This window comes from Neopelma chrysocephalum, unplaced genomic scaffold (genome assembly GCF_003984885.1).
Source record: "Neopelma chrysocephalum unplaced genomic scaffold, ASM398488v2 Primary Assembly neopelma1_24, whole genome shotgun sequence".
Lineage (NCBI taxonomy): Eukaryota > Metazoa > Chordata > Aves > Passeriformes > Pipridae > Neopelma > Neopelma chrysocephalum.
In genome coordinates, this window is record NW_020897693.1 from 8,175,641 (window position 1) to 8,194,600 (window position 18,960).

Consider the following 18,960-nt stretch of genomic DNA (forward strand, 5'->3'; position numbering starts at 1 on the left):
TTGAGAACCCAGCTGTAGACTCTAATGCTTGTTCTTTGTCTTTCCTGCAATTATACCTTATCTTTCCAAACTTTATCCTTTCTTTTTCAACATTAAAGGAGACTGAAGAACTGCTTTTTTGGAATTGGTCTAAGAAATAAAAGGCCATATATTCTTCTCAGAGACATGCTCAAGCATAATCCCACAACTTCCTGCTTTATTATAATTTTTCTGACTTTTGAGGTGAAACAATGAATCTAGTAGTCTGGCACAGTTTAACATGTGATACAGTTTAAAAAAAATTTCTCTTAGGAAAAGGCTTGTCTGGTGACATTGGCAGCACTGGCGACTGACCCCTAGGGAAGTGGGACAGTCATACACAGATGGGAAATAGCTAGGAAGGAACTACATGGAAGCACTGAAACATTAGACCCTACCTAGTGGCTGAAAACTCAAGTGTGAGGTCCAGATGCTAAAGTCTGAATGTGTTAGCATCACTGTTAGGAACTGATACTAAGTGACAGATAGATTATATTACATAAAGTTCAATTTCTGGCTGCCCACAATGGCTCCTAATTCAAACAAAGGCCTGATAAGCTACTGACATTTATTTATTAATAAATAAATCAAAGTAAAGGCACATTACTTTGAAACTTTAGCTTTTGGCTGGGAACATTACAGTAAGCTCATATGTTAAAAGAAGTGCTAGATTTTGACCTAATACTACTTTACTAAAGCAACTGAAAATTATTGATTTCCTGTGTTATGAATTGAGATGAATAAAAACCTAAGAGATTATGAATAAAAAGCCTTCTTTGTTCTGTATATCACTTCTACTATGCTGATCAGTCAGATGCCCTTGTTTTTTCTCCTGGTCCCATGGCATGTGGAAGGTGTCTTACTGGGAAATAAAATGAAAGGAGAAAATAAAAAATATTTTCCAAGATTTTTACTATTTGTTTTCAGCCTTACATCCAAGACTAAGAATAAATAAGAAAAACAGTAGCAGTTTTAAAGAACTCCCCATACTAGTTCAATTTTCATTTTTGTTTTAAAATGTTCACAATAATTTTGGTCCTGAAGCCTCTTAGGATAAGGGCTGCGATTAATATTTATTTAAACATGATTAAAAGACACTTTAATTTTTAAAAGCTGACATGCAAGCGAAGTTATACTGTGTGTGAAAGCCTAGGTGCACATTCAGGAAGGCAGCATAAGCTTCCCTCCCCTGAATTTCAATCACCATTGGCTTTCTGTGTATTTGAATTCTCCATGCCTTGTAGACTGCTTCAGTCAGTAATGATTTTTAAGTTCAGGCTAGGGAAGGAATGACAGAAGATACAGTTCCACGATGAGTGACATTTGCAATTCATTAAGCAATTACAATACTCAAGAAGTCCCTGTTCCAAGAGGCAATCGAAAACCAGAAGTGACGCTTCATCCCTCATCCAAGCCACTTGACATTTCGTCCTCCACCTCTTACACCTTCGCACAAAAGGTTTCACTGACAGCATCCATCATCTTGCTCCAACTCCCTAAAGCAACTAGTTTATCAAAGTGAAAAAGCTCTAACTCAACATCTCCTTCCAACGGTAAGAAAAATGGAATACCTATTAGCAACTTTGTCAATGCCTCACCAAATTAAGGAGCAAGGAGAAAGAGACAGCTGTTTCACAGAAGAGACAACTCAAGTTACTCATGTAACCATCACCAGGAATATGTTTCTCTTGCTTCCCTCATTGTTCCCTCTAAAATAAAGTCACCAGGCACTAAGACTATTCGTGATGCTGTCCTGCACTTCTATGCCATTCTATGTTCCAAGAGGCATAGCAGCAGAATCTCCCACATCTCATCTGTTATTTTCCAGATGATCACCCTACAATATGTAAGTAGCAATAATTCACACATATGTGGGAAATCCATAGGAACCGTAGAGTTGAGTTCTTACATCAAAAAGACCCTGTTTACCTGACTTTAGTTACCTGACTCTACTTAATGAAGATTTAAAACACCAGAGGATATTTTTCTGAATTATCATTGATTCCCTCTCCCTAACAAAGAGCATAAGCTACACTGCAGTGAGAAAATGATCAAAAGAAAACTCCTTATCCTATATATTTACAAACACTAGTCTCTTCTTTCCAAGTGAAAGCTACAGACAAAATCAGAAGAAATCGTCAGTTTGGGTACAGATTATAGAATCACAGAACGGTTTGGGTTGGAAGGCACTTTAAAGATCATCTAGTTCCAATCTCCCTGCCATCAGCAGGGACACCTTCCACTAGAACAGGTTGCTCAGAGCCTCACCCAGCCTGGCCTTGAACACTCACCCAGTCTGGCCAGGGATGGGGCATCCACAACTTCTCTGGGCAACCTGCTCCAGTGCCTCACCACCCTCACAGAAAATTTCTTCCTAATATCTAATCTAAACCTGCTCTCTTGCAGTTTGAAGGCATGTCCCCTTGTCCTGTCACTACCTGCCCCTGTAAAAAGTCTCCATCTTTCCTGTAGGCTCCTTTCAGGTACTGGAAGGCCACAATTAGGTCACCCTGAAGCCTTCTCTTTCCCAGGCTGATCAATCCCAATTCACCTCTCCCACCTAGGAGAGGTGCTCCATCGCTGTGATCAGCTTCATGGACTCACTCTAACAGGTCCACATCCTTCCTATGCAGGGCACCCCAGAGCTGGATGCAGCACTCCAGGTGAGGTCTCATAAGCAGAGTAGAGGGGCAGAATCACCTCTCTCGACCTGCTGGTCAGGTTGCTTTTGATGCAGTCCAGAACACAGTTGGCTTTCTGGGCTACAAGCACTCATTACATATCTATAAAGATATGATTTGGTTTTAAAGACAGAAACACCCCTGCACATAAGCTACAAAATAAAAGCAGCTGCCTGGGATATGAAAGCTTAAAGGTCCCTTGTGTCCAAACACTAAGTAACCAGAGTTCAGATGCTTTTCAAAAGTCAAATCAACTCCTGAAACAGGATATTCTCTTAACCAGAATATATTTTAATGGTTTCACTAGCATTTCAGTACCATGGTTTTCTGACCTTGAGAAAGTAAAGATTGACAGACTGTCTGTTTGTTTTGGGAACTGTTGTTTGACAGAATGGACACTGTGCATTTTTGTGTGACTTGATGCATGGCTGAGCTTCTCACCTCTGACTCTCATTGGCCATTAACCTGACATAATCAATTAAGAAGAAAAAAGGAAATTTTATGTTATTGCTATGCTAGTTGAAAGCATTTATCCTACACTGTATGGAGTTTCCTAGTTTGGTTACCAAAATAGAAAGACAGGGCTCTGTTTACAAACTTTTTAGTTTTGACTACTGCTGCAAAGCTGCTTACAAGGTCTACAAGATTCCAGATCTATTCCCTCCACCTTACCCACTGTATCACAAACACATTTGTAAGCACATACCATTGTAAAGTTTGACTGCCCCTGTATACTGTCAGTATACTGCCCCTAATTTTCTTGCATTTTTTTTTCCTTGTGGATGAGATAGCAACCCACTAAACTTCCAGTTCAGAATTGGGAGTAAGGGAAGAATTATTTCTTTACATCCTTTTTAACTCTGTTTGCTTTAAAAAGGTACATGACTCATTGTGGTTAAATATTTAACTGGTTTACTAATGAGCTGAATCCTAACACGCGAGTATGAAAGCACGTGTCATTATGTCTGAAAAACCCCACTCATACCCAAGCAGCTTTTAAAACTTTATATATATGTATACAAACACACATGCTAGGAATCTATAAGGTAAGTTGCTGTTTCAGGACTATTGTACACACACATTTAGCACTGATATTCTGCATAAAGATATGTGGGGGTTGGGCTTGGTTGGGGCTTTTTCTTTGTTATCAAAATAGTTGCAGTAATTCAAACCCAAATGGGCCTGTTATTGTATTACTAATAATGATGACATAATAGTACAATTATACCCTGTGGGACTAGACTACACTGACATGTGCAACCACGTGCCCACAATCACTTCAAAGACAGATAGAGATTGAAGATACTATCCCACCCAACTCCTCATTCCTGCACTTCTCATCTTGGAGATTACCACCCAGAAAGGTGAACAACGGTAACCTGTTGTGGAAGTGCTCTTTGCCTTCTTCATTCTAACCAAATTAGATTTAACCATTTTTGGTGGCAAAAAAAGCTTTCTGGGGCAGCTAGACACTGCAGCAGACTATGAAAGCAAATGCAGTACAATCTGATTCTGGGCAGAGGAAAATCCCATGGAGGGGCAGCAGTGAGGAGCTGGCAGATGACTTCTTTTTAAGCTTTTCCGGAGAGACATGCTTCTGCAAACCTATCTACAGCCTGCCTGTTCTAGCTGAGTTTGAACAAAATAGCATTGGTTTGTAGAGATAGCCTAGCTGCCAATTCAGATTCAATAACCAGTTCTGGATTATAGTAGGCATGCCTAGACCTGTAGGATAAAATTAATTTCAGTCAAGTTGGTCTCAATCAGCTGTCAAGTTGATACCCTGCTGCCCTGCAGCAAAACAGATGCAAAGAAAACAAAATGCATAATTCGTTATTCAAATCGATACATGAGAGGCACAAACTTACTTCAGTATGTAAAATAAGGGTCAAAATCTCAGCTTTCATGGAAAAAAGAAATGCTTTCACAGTTCTAAGTTAAGAAATGAAACAAGAAATTACATATATTTCTCTTTTCAGTGTTCTGTCTGCTGAGGCCCATCACTGAACCAGAACATGCAGAGCAGGGCAAAGCTGGGACTTGTGTAAGTTCTGTCTTCTCTGATTCAGTGTCTGGCTGTGCAAGAGCCCACTCACAGTTCCTTCCACTCACCTTTTCAACCCCTTTGTCTGTTTAGGCTGTAAGGTCTATGAGGGTAGGAACTATCTTTTAGAGCGTGTGGGCTCCCACTCTATTAAGTGTTGCACTTGATTTTACAGGCAGAGCCTTTTGAATGAGCTGTAATGGAAACAACAATAATATCCTTTCTCAGAAGGATAACACACAAGTCTGCTTGTAAATTGTATTGCAGATAAAGTTTCCATCACACTTTTAACTATCAAAAGCTAACAAATCTTACTCTACAGTTCCACAAACAGTTTAAGCCAGGACTGTTGCCAAAAGAAGCAATTTCATCTGGCCAAAAAAAAGGTTAGTTTGAACCCATCTGGGTTCTCCAAGGCAGTTGACAACATAGCTGCACAAATGCTTGTGTTGGCACAAGGAACGGAGAAGCAGGATCGTTTCTTCAGGTGGCAGCGCCAGTTTATGTAGGCTGAAACGTACTCTTGAAAGTGCAGCCTGGGTTCTCCGAAGGATTTATCTCACAAAGCCAACTTAGAGTGGAAAAGCTACGGATCATCCAATTTTACATGTAAAACTGCTAATATTCACCTCCCAAGAATGCTGTGAGGTTAAGTACATTCATGTTTGTAAGGCATTACAGAAATAAGATTAGTAAATATTTAATTTTCTCTCCTCCCTTTTCCCTTGCCCTAGCCACTAAGTATAACTCGTTCCGAGTTCCATATACTAAATCAATGACTTGGAGCAGCTCCTAGAAGGTAGCTGTCAAGCTCCCTGCCTGTAGGCCAGATGGAGGTCAGTCCTCATACACATGCAGTCTGATTTAAAACTGTTCTGCAATACTACAACCAAAACAGCATCTAAATACATTGTACCCACCCGTGCTGCAGGGAATCACTGAACAGAGAAATTACCTCTACAGCAGACATCCTTTCTCACCTTGATCTGGGGAACAGCTGCAGAGGAATAAAGCACAAGTAAATCAACTCCTTTTGCATGCATTCCATGTGTAAACACATCCTGTCAAGCTGACAGAAACAACAACGAAAATGAGTGTTTCTGAAAGGTACCTTAATAAGGATGTTAACAGCATGCTGGAGGAAAAAAGAGGTCAGCCTCAGTGTCATTAGCATAAGGGAAACCATCAAAGTGAGGCAGCACATAGCTTGCTTTCACAGACCGGGTGTGAAACCAGGCATTTTGGTTATTTTGTTAGTACTTCAAAGTCCGGCTGTTTCTGAGAGCTAATAACAGCTTTTGGTTCTCCATCATCTTAAAAATATGCTCATGTTTGATGGGTTACGTGGAAATACCTGATGTAGACAACACACTAAAGTACAGGTCCCTGAAATCAATGATCAAGTGGGATAGCTGAGCAATGCAGAAGTTTTTGGATGTTTGTCCCAACATTTGGTCTCTACAAGCAAGTCAGAAGCCTACAAAACTTACTGTGTTGCACAGCCTCTGACTGCTGTTGCTACCAGGGCATATGGGCACCCATCCTTGTTTGCTCCCAAGGCACAGGACATGCCACAATGAGGACTGGAAAATGCAGTACGTGGCAGCTCTCTGGGGTATCAAGACTTCTCCAGCAGCTCAGTACAAACACCATGTTCTGAGCTCCACAACTAAATTAATTTATTTTATAAGCTGAGATAAAGTGTAAATGCCCATGCTAAGTACTACTAGCCACTGAATCAACAGCTCTAATAAACTCTTTCACAAGGTCTTTCTGATTACTGAGATAAAGTCGGCCTGGGCCCCACATTACAACAAGAGCAATCCTAGAAACTCTTTGTGCAAGACAAGTTTAACACAACTCACGCTTCAGTCATGATGACATTTTTCATACTACCAAAATAAAAGTGAATTAGATAAAAATACATTTAAAACATTAAATGTGAGATAAATACATTTTGTAGTTGCATAAATCAAACTCATGCTTCCTAGGTTATCCCTAACTACAAGCAGACTGTTGAAGAAACCTTTCCTATTACATCCTGATCCTGTTAATATTTATGCACACAGGAAGCTCCACTGAAGTCATGATGACGACTCATATGCAAAGTTAAACACACTGCACAATTGCAAGTCTCATGCCATAAAAACTTCACTTATAAATGTAGAACCTAATTTGGTTGCCTATGCACACACACATTAAAAAACCCCACAGTCTTGACTTTTATTTTTCCCCTCTCCTAAACCCATGGAATAAACTCTCAGTAGGGCAGAGTTGCCAGAGGCTCTACTCAATACAAATCAAATCCAGCTAGAAGTATTTTTTTCAAATCATTGCTAGAAAAAAGAAATGTTCCATATAAAAATATATATGCAAATAAGCGTATACATAAATACATATGAAAAAAATAACAGGGTAATCTCCCTATGTTCTTGTTCCTTATTTGTGCACAAAGCCAAGTATTTGTCACTTTTTTCACAGCCAGGCAAATTTCTAACAGGATGTTAATTTACTCATGCCCCTTCCAAGAGTAGTTAGTGCTCAGTGCTGAGATGCACTTTCCTACTGTCAAACACAGAAGTCAAGAAACAAAATAATGAAGCTTTTTAAAAAACAAACTCAAAGAAGTTTACTTCAGAAACTGCCAAGAAAAAGAGAGCCACCAAGAAGTCCAGTTGATTTTGGATTTTTAGCTAGTTAATTGATCTCACTTAACCCAATACTGTAAAATAAAATTCTTAATGCATTCAATTTAAATTATTTTCTCTCTACTAACTCCTGGAACCTCCTTTCTTCTAAGACACTGGTAGTCACTGCTTTTCTGCACTACAATTACACCACACCTGCAGAGTTTATTCCAGTTTTGCCTACCAAGGGCCACTTAAAGCCATTCAAGAGCCACCAGCTAGTGACAGCTGGCAAACTCAAACCTGTCTCAGTAGTCTATCATATGTAATCAATTGCAAATAGAACTTCAACAGACTCATCCCATTATTTCCTAGCTAATTCCCCCTGGGAAAACAAGCCGGCAAGCTTCCACTTTGAATCATGAAGCTAGTTTTGTCTCTGTCCCTCCTTCCCAGCTTCTCCCTTTCCCCTCCCTTTGCCTCAGTTCACTGCACTGTTTCAGTTTTTCGGCTTGATATCCGTTATGTTATGTCAGCTGTTACATTACGCTTAAAACAATAGACTCCAGCTGGCTGAGGTCAGATGTGAAAACAAGGACCTAACAAAGCCATAGACCCTCCAGTTATACTGAAATTGAGATACACACTGAATGTAGCACTTAATGACAAACTACTTTCCAGACATTTGGGCAAAGCATAAAGGAAACACCTGTCACTGCAAACATTACACACTAATCCAGATAAACCCTAAATTTAAAAATCTTTCTTTTCACTGCTTGCCTATACTATGCACCAGTATTCCACAGTTTTAATTTTTTTTCCAAGATGGAATTTGTATTACTCCACTTGTTTACTAAAACATTGAATAGTGAAAAATATGTATAATTTCAAAAAAAATATGTTTACTATGTTTCTTTTAGAGTTTACCAAGTGAATGATCTGAGTTTGACGTGGATTTACACCCCAGAAAAGTTTAGTCAAACTTTAAACCTTAAGCAGAAAGCTTGACAAAAGTGAATAATAGATGTAATGATAAATGAAACATACCGTTTTCAGTGATGGCATTTTCTTAGGTAAACCTTTGATCATAATTCATTGGAAGGTAGCTATACTAAAAAAATAAACAAACTAACCACTGGTATACTGTGTAACTTATGAGAGCAAACATGAGCTCTTGAGAATAGGTGAACTACTAATAACCTTGGGAACCTTGGGGAACATATCCCCCTGTTTATCAAAATCCTGCATACAGTATAAAAGCAATGTTTTCTGAAAACTTTCACGTTACTGTAGCTCATATATGAGAAGCTGGGAAGCTTGCATTGAGCAAAAGGACAACGTGGCACTGTGCTCCTTTCAGCCTTTGGCCAACACCCCCACGCTGCCAGTGAGGGAGATCACCATGTCAGATCATGTGGGCCACCAAGCAGCCAGCAGACGGCACCAATCCATCAGGAGTGGTTCGAGCTGCCCCGCAATCTGTCACCAGCCCCACCCTGAGCGTGAGGAAGGTCGCTCTGGTCAGAGCCCATCTTAGTCTTCAAAGTTTGAGTCCCAGTAAATGCTGCTCCACAGCACCAATGGTGCTCCACAGCCATCTCATCACAGTGGGGATAAATGCTAAATTCCAATTCCTTTTATGCACAGCGATGTAGTTGTGGACTTTATTTTAAATGACAGTGTTCAGGTATGCCACCACACAACTCCGGGTACAGAAATCCAAGAAAAGGGATTTTTTTTTTTCATAGTTTTCAGAAAAGGCAGAAGTGGAAGTAATCAATTTTCTACATCCAGGCCACTCCAGTGTAGCAGACTAAAAAAAGAACTCAAATCCACAATTTTTACACCTTTTAGAAGAAATGTATGGAAATGTATGGAATACATAAAAATCACTGCTTATTCTTATCATATACATCTAAAAGTAATTTTTGGTGGTGACTTTAGAGACATTTAGACAGATAAAACTTTTATTTTATCCCAACTGAATAGGAAACATCTAAGATAATAATAAGAGTATACCTGGGATGACATAACATACTGGAAATCTTTCAGTATGTTAACAAGTTTAGTAACTACTTCTTTCTCCTCCATGCAAAGACTTGTCCAATTCATTTCACTGAAAGCTTTAATTGTACTCTTTTTTTTTCTTCCCTAAAAGTCACCCCCACGATGAGCAATCAGGCAGACCAAACAGTATGAATTTTGCGGCTACCACCACAAAGCAGTCAGAGTTATCTCTGGCACCAGTGTTTACACAGCCCTTTTCTTCCACCTCTCTCTCCCAAAATTATTGTTGCTAATTACTCGTATAAAATTCCCCAAGCCCATGTGAAAAAACCATTTCTTTTATTCATAGTTCACCTCTTCCAAAATATATTTTTACCTAATTTGGGACACCATCCAAGGTCAGAATCAGATACTCCAGGCAGAATACAGCATGGTCCAATGCTGCCCTCTGCAGATTTTACAGGGAAACTATAGTTGTTGGAAAATATATTCATGTTTGATTTTTAGCACATGTAAAAACAAAAGCAGCTCATCTCCCCCTTACTGGTCTTAAAATGCTTTCATTTCATATCACCTCTTCATTCCTTCCTTGCATTCCTCTTCAGCTCAGACTTCATCTACACCAAACAATAGCAGAAGGCTTACCTTTTTTTAAAAAAAACAAAACAACAATACGTTTAATTAAATTGGTTCAGCAGTCCCTAACAGACAACCTTGTTTCCACTTTAGAAACATGTGATTTGGCTCCCTTTGACCTGCTCAGAACGGACATAAAACAGAATTTAGGTATGTTCATGCAACCTCCTGAACCAAATGAATTAAATCCTTTTAACATCACATTTACGTTAAACACATAATTCTCCAATACAGACCAGGGGAGTTGACAAGGGATCGCTTTGAGAACAGCTGGATCAAGTTAAGATGTTACTACCAGCAACATTTTAAACCAAGGCAGTTGATTCTGCAGTGAGGCAGATTAGAAGCACTCGCCATATCTGCCAGCACAGCTCGGCCACAAACATCACAACCACAGGCTGAAGTGCAGCAACAAACACCTGGGTGCAGATCCAGAGGAAGTTCCTTGTTCCAGCTACTAGCTATACTGTTCCCTAATTAAAAGGAGGGAGGGCAATTTAAATTTCTAATCATGTTTCTGAGCCTTCAAATCACTCACAGTTGGCTTTGTTACTACAAACTAAAATGTAGAGAGGTTGACTTTGACTGAAAGCTGGGATTCTCAACTTCAGCTATCAGTGGAGTGACAGAAAGGAAATGCTGCAGTGGGTGACTCCCTGGACAGGTCAATCTGAGGTCCAGCAAAGGAAAAGGATTAAAGACCACGAGCCCACTGGACACATCTACACCAGCTGACCTCATTTTGGGTCAGACCAAGGGACTCCGCTGAGGCTGCAAAGTCTTCCCTTTCTCAGCTACAGTTGTTGTTCAGAGAGAGTCTGTAGACTAGATCATTCTGTAGATCTATCACCAGACATCCCTTACAGATTTAATTACATCCTGTAATTTTGGAGGATGCAAATGCACCAATATCCAGATTGTAAGTCTCTGTCTCAGCCTTCTTAACCAAGGAAGATAACCAGAAAAGAAAAATTCTGGAATCACTTTGAACTATTTTAACCATTTGCTCTCTGTGAAGACCATCTTCAGAAGCAAAAGCTGTAGGTCTTTTTCTTCCTTTCTCACAAGACCCACGAGACACTCCAGTAAACAAACCCCAAGGTTTATACTCAAAATAAAATATTATATTAAAAAATAAATAAAAACTAGATTTTTTATAGGCCTAGACTGTGCCAGTTTCTCATAATTGTAAGAATAATTTCAACACCAATGAAGTAAATGTTAACCACCCAAAACAAATTGTCTTTTTATCTTAATTTATATTTTTTAATGTTTAAAGGATGTTTCATCTCTTCAGTAAGAAGTATGCTAAAGTAGAAAAGGAACTCAGAAAACAGAAAGCTGGAAAGAGCTTATACTTTCATCATAAAAACATACCTTTTTTTTTTTATTTGGTTGGAATCAATATTGAAATGAGATTCCTACCAGAAAATAGCTTTTTCAGGCACACTAAATATCCCTTGGTTCAGCAGAATATTTAATCCCCTTGGATCAGGCACTTGGATTTTCTTAGATCATGCTGAGATAACAGCATTCTGCTGTGTTCTGGCACCATAAAATCCTTGCTTATGAAAATAAAATAAAAATATGGCCTCTCTGGGAACATACATCTCTGAATTACTTTTTTCCATAGTTTATACATTGTAGTTTCAAAATCAATTTTTACACAGATATACCACATTCTTTTTATGAGTCATGGCAAAAGCTCTCCCGCACCATTTTACATGGGCCGAGTGTACATAGGACTCTTCAAAATGATGATCCTTTCACAATCTTGGCTCAGACTCCAGCTCACGCTGGGCAAGTGCCAACAAGTAACTGGAGTCAAACCCCCTCCAACAGCACCATCTAGTGAGAAGAAGAGAAAATAAACACATGCAAATTTAAACAGTTTTCACTGCATTCTGGAAACTAACAAAAGGCCAATTCTCTCCTAATCTCCCATTACAACTGCATTTAGGTATAGCTTTCATCAAGGCTCTTTGCCTTGTGAAGTGTGGTGACAAGTAGAGAAAGATTCAGCAACTAATTGTAAGCTTTTTGTCTAAAACTGGAACACCACTTGGAACACATATAAACTTGCCCTTGTTTTTATTTTTTCAATGTTAAGCTTGCATTTTTCTTGTTGTTATGAAAAACTGAAGCATTTTTTAATGCTTTAAAAATATTGATAACATAACATCTGTTTCCTGCTGTGGTAGTGGGAGGTGATATAAGACAAGCAGCTCCAGAATAAAATAAAAATAATATATACATATAATCTTGACAACTTTTGGAGCTTTTATTTTGATATAATTGTAATATCTTGTATGACTATATTATTGAAGCATGAAATTCTTATTCATGAATAAGGGCACACTCAGCTTCTATTTGTAACTTTAATGTGACCAGGATCCCTAGTTTCAAAAAGACTGTCTGCTGAAATTATGTAGGTACTTCTATCTTTTACAGGGTCAGAGCCAAATACTTTGGCTATGTGGAGGAAATAAAGCAATACAGCTCTTAATTGTGAGTGTTTTTAATGGTCTTGTTTAAATAGCTTTTCAATCAGGAGCAACAGATTCTGTTCTTTTCCCAACGTGCATCTTTAATGCCATGACACACAGGCTATAGAAGGGATTCTGTAACAACAGTATTTTGCAGATTACATACACAAACACACACACACACACGTGCTTTTACAGTCATGCCATCTCATTTTCAAGATGAATCAGATTTACAGTGTCCATGCAGTAAGCTTGTCTAATCAGACTTGCTCTAGGGGCTGTTCAGATCAGCATTACCCACATGCTAACTCTGAGCACTCATTTCCAGACATTCAGCATGATCCTGTCATTTCTTGCATTTCCAGACCTATGGCTGCCTGGTCAAAGCTTCCCCCCTACCCCACAAAATATAAGTCCACAAATCTCGAGTAGGCAAAATTTCACTGAATATTTGGTAACACTACCACAGCCTTATATTTGATGCACTACAAAGCATAATCCTTTTAGAGATAATTCTACCCTATACAGGAAATTATATCCAAATAAAAGGCAATCTGCTCTCGACAACACCTCAGTAATTCTCCCTTTGGAATGCTGAGAGGGAAAAGTGGTCTCAATTTTATAATCTTCAAAAAGAAAAGAGTTAAAGGTCTCTGAGCATTAGTTCAATTATTTCAATTTCACACACTTGGGCAGTAAAACTCAAATTTCATGGGATTACTTGAGGTCTCAAACTGCAAACTCTGCATGGCCAAAGGTTCCTTCATCCTCACTGCTCAGTTAAGCCTAAGAAAAAGCCTTCTTCAGGATTCCCATATTCCTCCTGGTAGGTTGCTGGTACACTGCTGCTCCTTTGTCCTTTCTCTCTTTTAGTATTAGTTTGTAAAACAAGTTACTTGCCCTTCTTTACTCACCTACAATGACAATGCTACCTACTGGAATTGTCTGGCTCCAAATTAAAACTATTATTGTCAAACAGCTAAAAATCCTTCTACAAACACAACAGAGAAATTAATTCCCACTGTAGAGGAGTAGAAAGAATGCTCTCCCCAGCTTTCATGTCTCGTTACAGCACCATTTGTGTTGAAAGCTTGCACTCTGTTTTTTCCTGTTTTGTGTTTTATTCTCCACATGCTATTACACTTTATTTTTCTTCTTTCTTTGTATTTTGCAGATTCTCTTCAACCAGTCATCTGTGATTAAATCCCCTCCCAAGGAATTCAGTTACATCTAATTTTGACAGCTTGTTATGGTATCTTGATATCAAAGTAAAATCTTTTACAAAAATAATAGATTAGGAAATTTTACTAGGTAGACACCAACAGGAACCAGATTTTGACATTTATATTTGTGTTTCAAGATGCCACAACTCCTTTGAGAGTTCCACCGAAACTGGACAGAGAAGAGAACACATTGGCCCATCTCCTGCTTTGGATTGATGGATCTCTGTAATCCCTGTAGGTATCATGAAAGTTACCACAGTTAATCCTTTAAGAAAACAATGTCAGAATATGCCAATAGTGAACAAACAAACAACTCCTTCTTACCCGACAAAATATGAGAATAGGATTTCAATGTTAAAAATTAACCACAGTTTTTCTCATTATATAGAAGAGGAACACTGATTCACCATTCACTGATTCTCTCACTACTTAGAGAGCAAGATAATAGAGAATAGTACAAATACACTATACATACCACATGTTACACACACTGTATGTAATCCTGAATGCATTGCATGCACATTACACTGACTGTATTACCCAGGCACAGACAACACGTACTGCACACAGTAGGAACAAACCAAACGAGCTCCATGATTTCACAGGGTGGGGGCAGGGAATGAAACCTCACCAGTTATGTTGTCACTAGGAGTTATTTCACTGAAGCAACACACAGGTAAAATATTATGATATATTGCAAAGATGAGTGAGACATTATCACAAGCTAAATTCATCACAGAAATGAACAGAAGTATCCGTAAGTACTAGTTATGGATTAAAAAAAAAAACAAACAGAACAACTTAAATCATACAAAAACAGAACTCCAAACCACAAAACAGAAAAGGTACTGAGTGCAGAAGTAAGTGTATAGAAGCTTTTAGCTGGCACTAATAATGTTACACCTATGAGTTCAAATATCTTACAACTTAGTTAAAACTAATATACTAGGCATGAACACACTTCATGTAGAAATAGCATGATTGACACTAAATTTAATGCGCTATATTCTTATTCTTACAGTGTTCATATTAGGTATAGAACCTCAGCATATTTAATAGATAAACTGACAATATATCTGGTGCATTCCTACAATCCTGTTTTGAACAAACATTTAAATGGCTAGTTAGCATTTTTTCAATATAGTGACAGTGTTTTCACAAGTTAAATAATGGTCATCTATTTACAAATACAGAGACATCTATGATTTAGCAGGGAGTACCCCACAACTGAGGTACAAACTTATATAAATATACAAATTTATATAAAACAAATTTATAAAAATTTTGGATGTTTAAAACCATGTCTTTCCAACTTCAAAACTAAGGCTCTTCAATGAAATCTAAGCTAGCAGGACAGTAATACTCCTGGAGCATTTGTTGATGAATATCTGTTGCAGCATTAGTGTATTATAAATGTGGTGAATATGTTTCCTCTATTGAAGGGAAAGAGCATAAGACAGATAGAGCAAGTTGTCTTAAAGTCAATGAACATACGTGAGTTTTCCACTTGTGAAACAAAGCTGGATGTGACATCAACTAAAAGAAAGGACTTCCACTTAACTTTTTTCCCCCCTATGGTCTGGTCTTCAGTATGGCTGAAAAAAGGATTAACTCAAACAGTATGAGGAATTCAAGCTTAATTAGAACAGCTGTATGTGTTGGACACACCACAGATGCACTCAGTATAGGCCATATAGGGTATGACTTGATTTTTGTGCTACCATGACGTTTAGTGTTTCTGTGGCTTTACAGACTTATTAGGGAAGAGCAAAAAAAATCTCCTGTCAACTAAACCATAAGGAACATTCTGCTTCATGTGGTATTAGCTCAGGAGATCAGAATTTCCACATTAAGAACAAACACATATCAATCACATTAATGTCCACATACATACCATCCAAAATAACGTCCCTGTAGCAAGAGCTGCATACTGTTCAATTGTAGAAAGCACACTGAAGATAAGGCATATCAGCACAATAAGGAAGCTGTAAATAAAAAGAAATTAAAAAATTAAAATAATGTAATGCAGTGTAGTAAAGACCTACAGCGAGGACAGGTAAGCAAGGCCTTACAAATTATCTGTCCGCACAGAAACGTCATTGATATTGGATTATCCCAAAATACAGCTCCTAACTTTTGCATGATCCTGCTTCCTGTTGAATAGTTTACTTCTCATCATACATTGAAGTTTTGGGTTGGATATCATGAAATGAAACTAAACTATAACACTAGCTTTAGCCTCCCTCTAAGATTTGCTGTTTCCTAGCCCCTCAGGAAAATAGCATTCCTTGTTCTTTCCCATTGTAAGGTCTACTATGGCTGAATCACCACACAACCCCCCAGCATGTTTCAAATATTTGCCTTTTTACTGTTCTAAATTCCAATTAACTGCAAAGAGAAATCCCAGCTAAGCCAGAGCTTAAGAGGCTCTGCCCACACTATCTTTTATAACCAGTTTCTAAAAGGCCCCAAATAAATAAAGTCTGACATTTGGCATTTGAAACACAACCTAGGTCTGATTCCATTTTTAAATGAAACAAAATTTTACAGCAACTATCAGAGAGAGAAGGGGAACATAAGGATTTGTTCCCTGGTACCTCTTGCCCACGTGAGTCATAGAATCATACTGGGTTTGGGTTGAAAAGGGCCTTAAAGGTCATCTCATTCCAACCCCCTTGCCATGGTCAGGGACAACTTCCACTAGAACAGGTTGCTCAGAGCCCCATCCAACCTGACCTTAAGCACTTTCAGGGATGGGGCATCCATAACTTCTCTAGGCAACCTGTTTCAGTGCCTCACAACCCTCACTGTAAAATTTTTTTCCTAATATCTAATCTAAACCTGCCCCTTTCAGTTTGAAGCCATTTGCCCTTGTATTGTCACTACCCGCCCTTGTAAACAGTCTCTCTCCATCTTTCCTATAGGTACCCTTCAGGTACTGGAAGGCTGCAATTAGGTCACCCTGAAGCCTTCTCTTTTCCAGGCTGAACAATCCTAATTCTCTCAACCCTTCCTTGTAGGAGAGGTGCTCCATCCCTCTAATCATCTTGGTGGCCCTCCTCTGCACCTGAGTTAACAGACTGATGTCCTTCCCATGCTAGGGACCCCAGAGCTGGATGCAACACTCCAGGAGTTGTCTCACCAGAGCGGAGCAGAAAGGCAGAATCATTTCCCTTCACCCGCTGGCCATGTTGCTTTTGTTGCAGCCCAGCACATAGTTGGCTTGCTGAGCTGCAAGTGCACATTTGTCCTTAGGGAGGGGTGCCTGGTTCCCAGCATAAGACTCAGGACAGCCAGGGCGTTGCAGGAAACTCAGCCCAACTGCCTGTAACCCCCAGAAATCCTCTTCCCCCAACTGGAAGGTAAGCCTGCCCAGCCCTACTGCCTCGCCTTCAGACTCCTTTAGCCTACCTTTAGACTCCTTCCCTGAGCAGCTTCAACTGTGCCCACTACCCTGCAGGATTGCTCCTTACCTTAACAGAACCTAACACATCTGGGAAAGAAAACAAATAAAGGCCCAAACTGGATGCTATCCTCTACACTAGGCATAGGCAGCTCCCAGTTCCCAAAGAAGTCTGTGTTTCTTTTAAAAACATGACAAGAGCAATCAACAAGACTTAAAACATTCACTTGTTAAACACAGTGCTGGTTGTTAGGGCTGTTTTTCACAATTCTTTGAGACAAGCAATACCAATCCTTTGCACTCAACAGAAACTTGCTGCGAAATCCAGTAACTAAATCATCCACCCTGCCACAGATTTCTGTGTTAAGGCCGACAAGATAAGCTAGGCTGCTCAATGATCACTTCAAAACACAGCGCAGGCAAGCCCAATGCATACATTGAAAAATGATCACTGAATCATTCAGGTTGGAAAAGACCTCTGAGATGATCACCTCCAACCTTTGAGATCACCAAGTTCAACCTCCAAGATCACACTACAGATTCATGGAAAGGAAGTTTGTAGGTAAATAGGCACAAAAATCAAATAGATAATAAACTGATGGATAATAAGGATAGACATTATCACGTATCTACGCAAACACACATATGAGAATATACTTTTACCTGGGCAAAATATAAATACGTGAGTGTTTCTGATTTATCTCTAAAATCTTCTCATTTTACCTTGTACCTCTAACTTTGACCATTCTAAGCACAAATAAGCTGTGCAGACAAAGCAAGAGAAGGCAAATATTAGTCAGTCATTTGAAACATAACATAAATGTTCCCCAAGTGTCCAGCCCTTCCACCTGTAATATTCCCACAATTGCATAAGACCAACACACATGACAGCATGAACATAAATGGGTTCAGTTGCAGGGAGATAGCTAAGACTCTCTGGATAGAAAGTCCAACATACAGAGAATTACCAGTTCAAAGCAAAACAAGGAGTTGCAAGGGATGGTCTAAGCTGTCTGATTACACTTTGAGCATTATTTCTTACTATATCTTTTAATAGTAACGGTTGTGTTTAAAAGTTTTACCCTGTCAATACATGAAACCACTAGAGGGCACTGAAGCCAAGACTATCCTATTTCTGTTCTTTACTTAAACACACACAAGGGAAGGGATCCTCATAAGGATTTAAGGTGAAAGTTTGTGTCCCTAGGTGACAAGATAAACTTAGGGTTGGGGTTAATCGTTTGCCAAATCTCTTTGCTTGTTACTACTACAGAAACTGATGGCTGACGTAAGAACTGCATCAAGTGCCAGTCACTGCACTACCTACTTTTGTGGGGTTTTGTGCACATGAATCCATTTCAGTCTTACTGGTTTTTTTTGTTTTCACCTTCAGAAAAACTCTTGCAATTTATTGTTGTGCTCTTTCCAAGCTGGTGCATGAGACACCTTCATACCCACAAATACACATCATGCCAAGCGAAACAAAGATGTTTGGTCAGATACTGCTGCTTCTCATCTGTTTCTTTGGCATTAGAGAGATGATACCCACAAGGCCCACTAGTAGAACTGTGCCAGTGGAGCACCACAGCTAAGATACTAACCCTGTTACACTGGCATTACTATTTTGCTTAGCTTAATTGCATGTAAGGAAGAGAGGGTGCAAAATTAAGAGATTAAAAAAAAAAATACACGTCCTCCTCTGGCATGAGCCTGCTGTTGCTTTCCAACACGCAGCTCTTGCTGGAAAATCTCCTGGTTTTGTTTTGGTACTAGCGGCTTCCATTTCCACTTTTGAAGCATACAAAGGGAGTGAGGCACCAGGAAAATGAAAAATA

At 39.1% G+C, this 18,960-nt stretch overlaps 1 protein-coding gene across 2 annotated transcripts in view; it reads right to left on the minus strand.

The window, feature by feature from the left end:
- KCNQ1 (potassium voltage-gated channel subfamily Q member 1) overlaps nt 1–18,960 on the minus strand; it is a 338,092-nt gene that overhangs the window by 276,764 nt on the left and 42,368 nt on the right. For both annotated transcript variants that reach the window (XM_027701999.1, XM_027701988.1), the window contains exon 2: nt 15,617–15,707. In XM_027701999.1, coding sequence (XP_027557800.1) covers nt 15,617–15,707 — 91 coding nt within the window. The remainder of the gene's footprint in view (nt 1–15,616; nt 15,708–18,960) is intronic.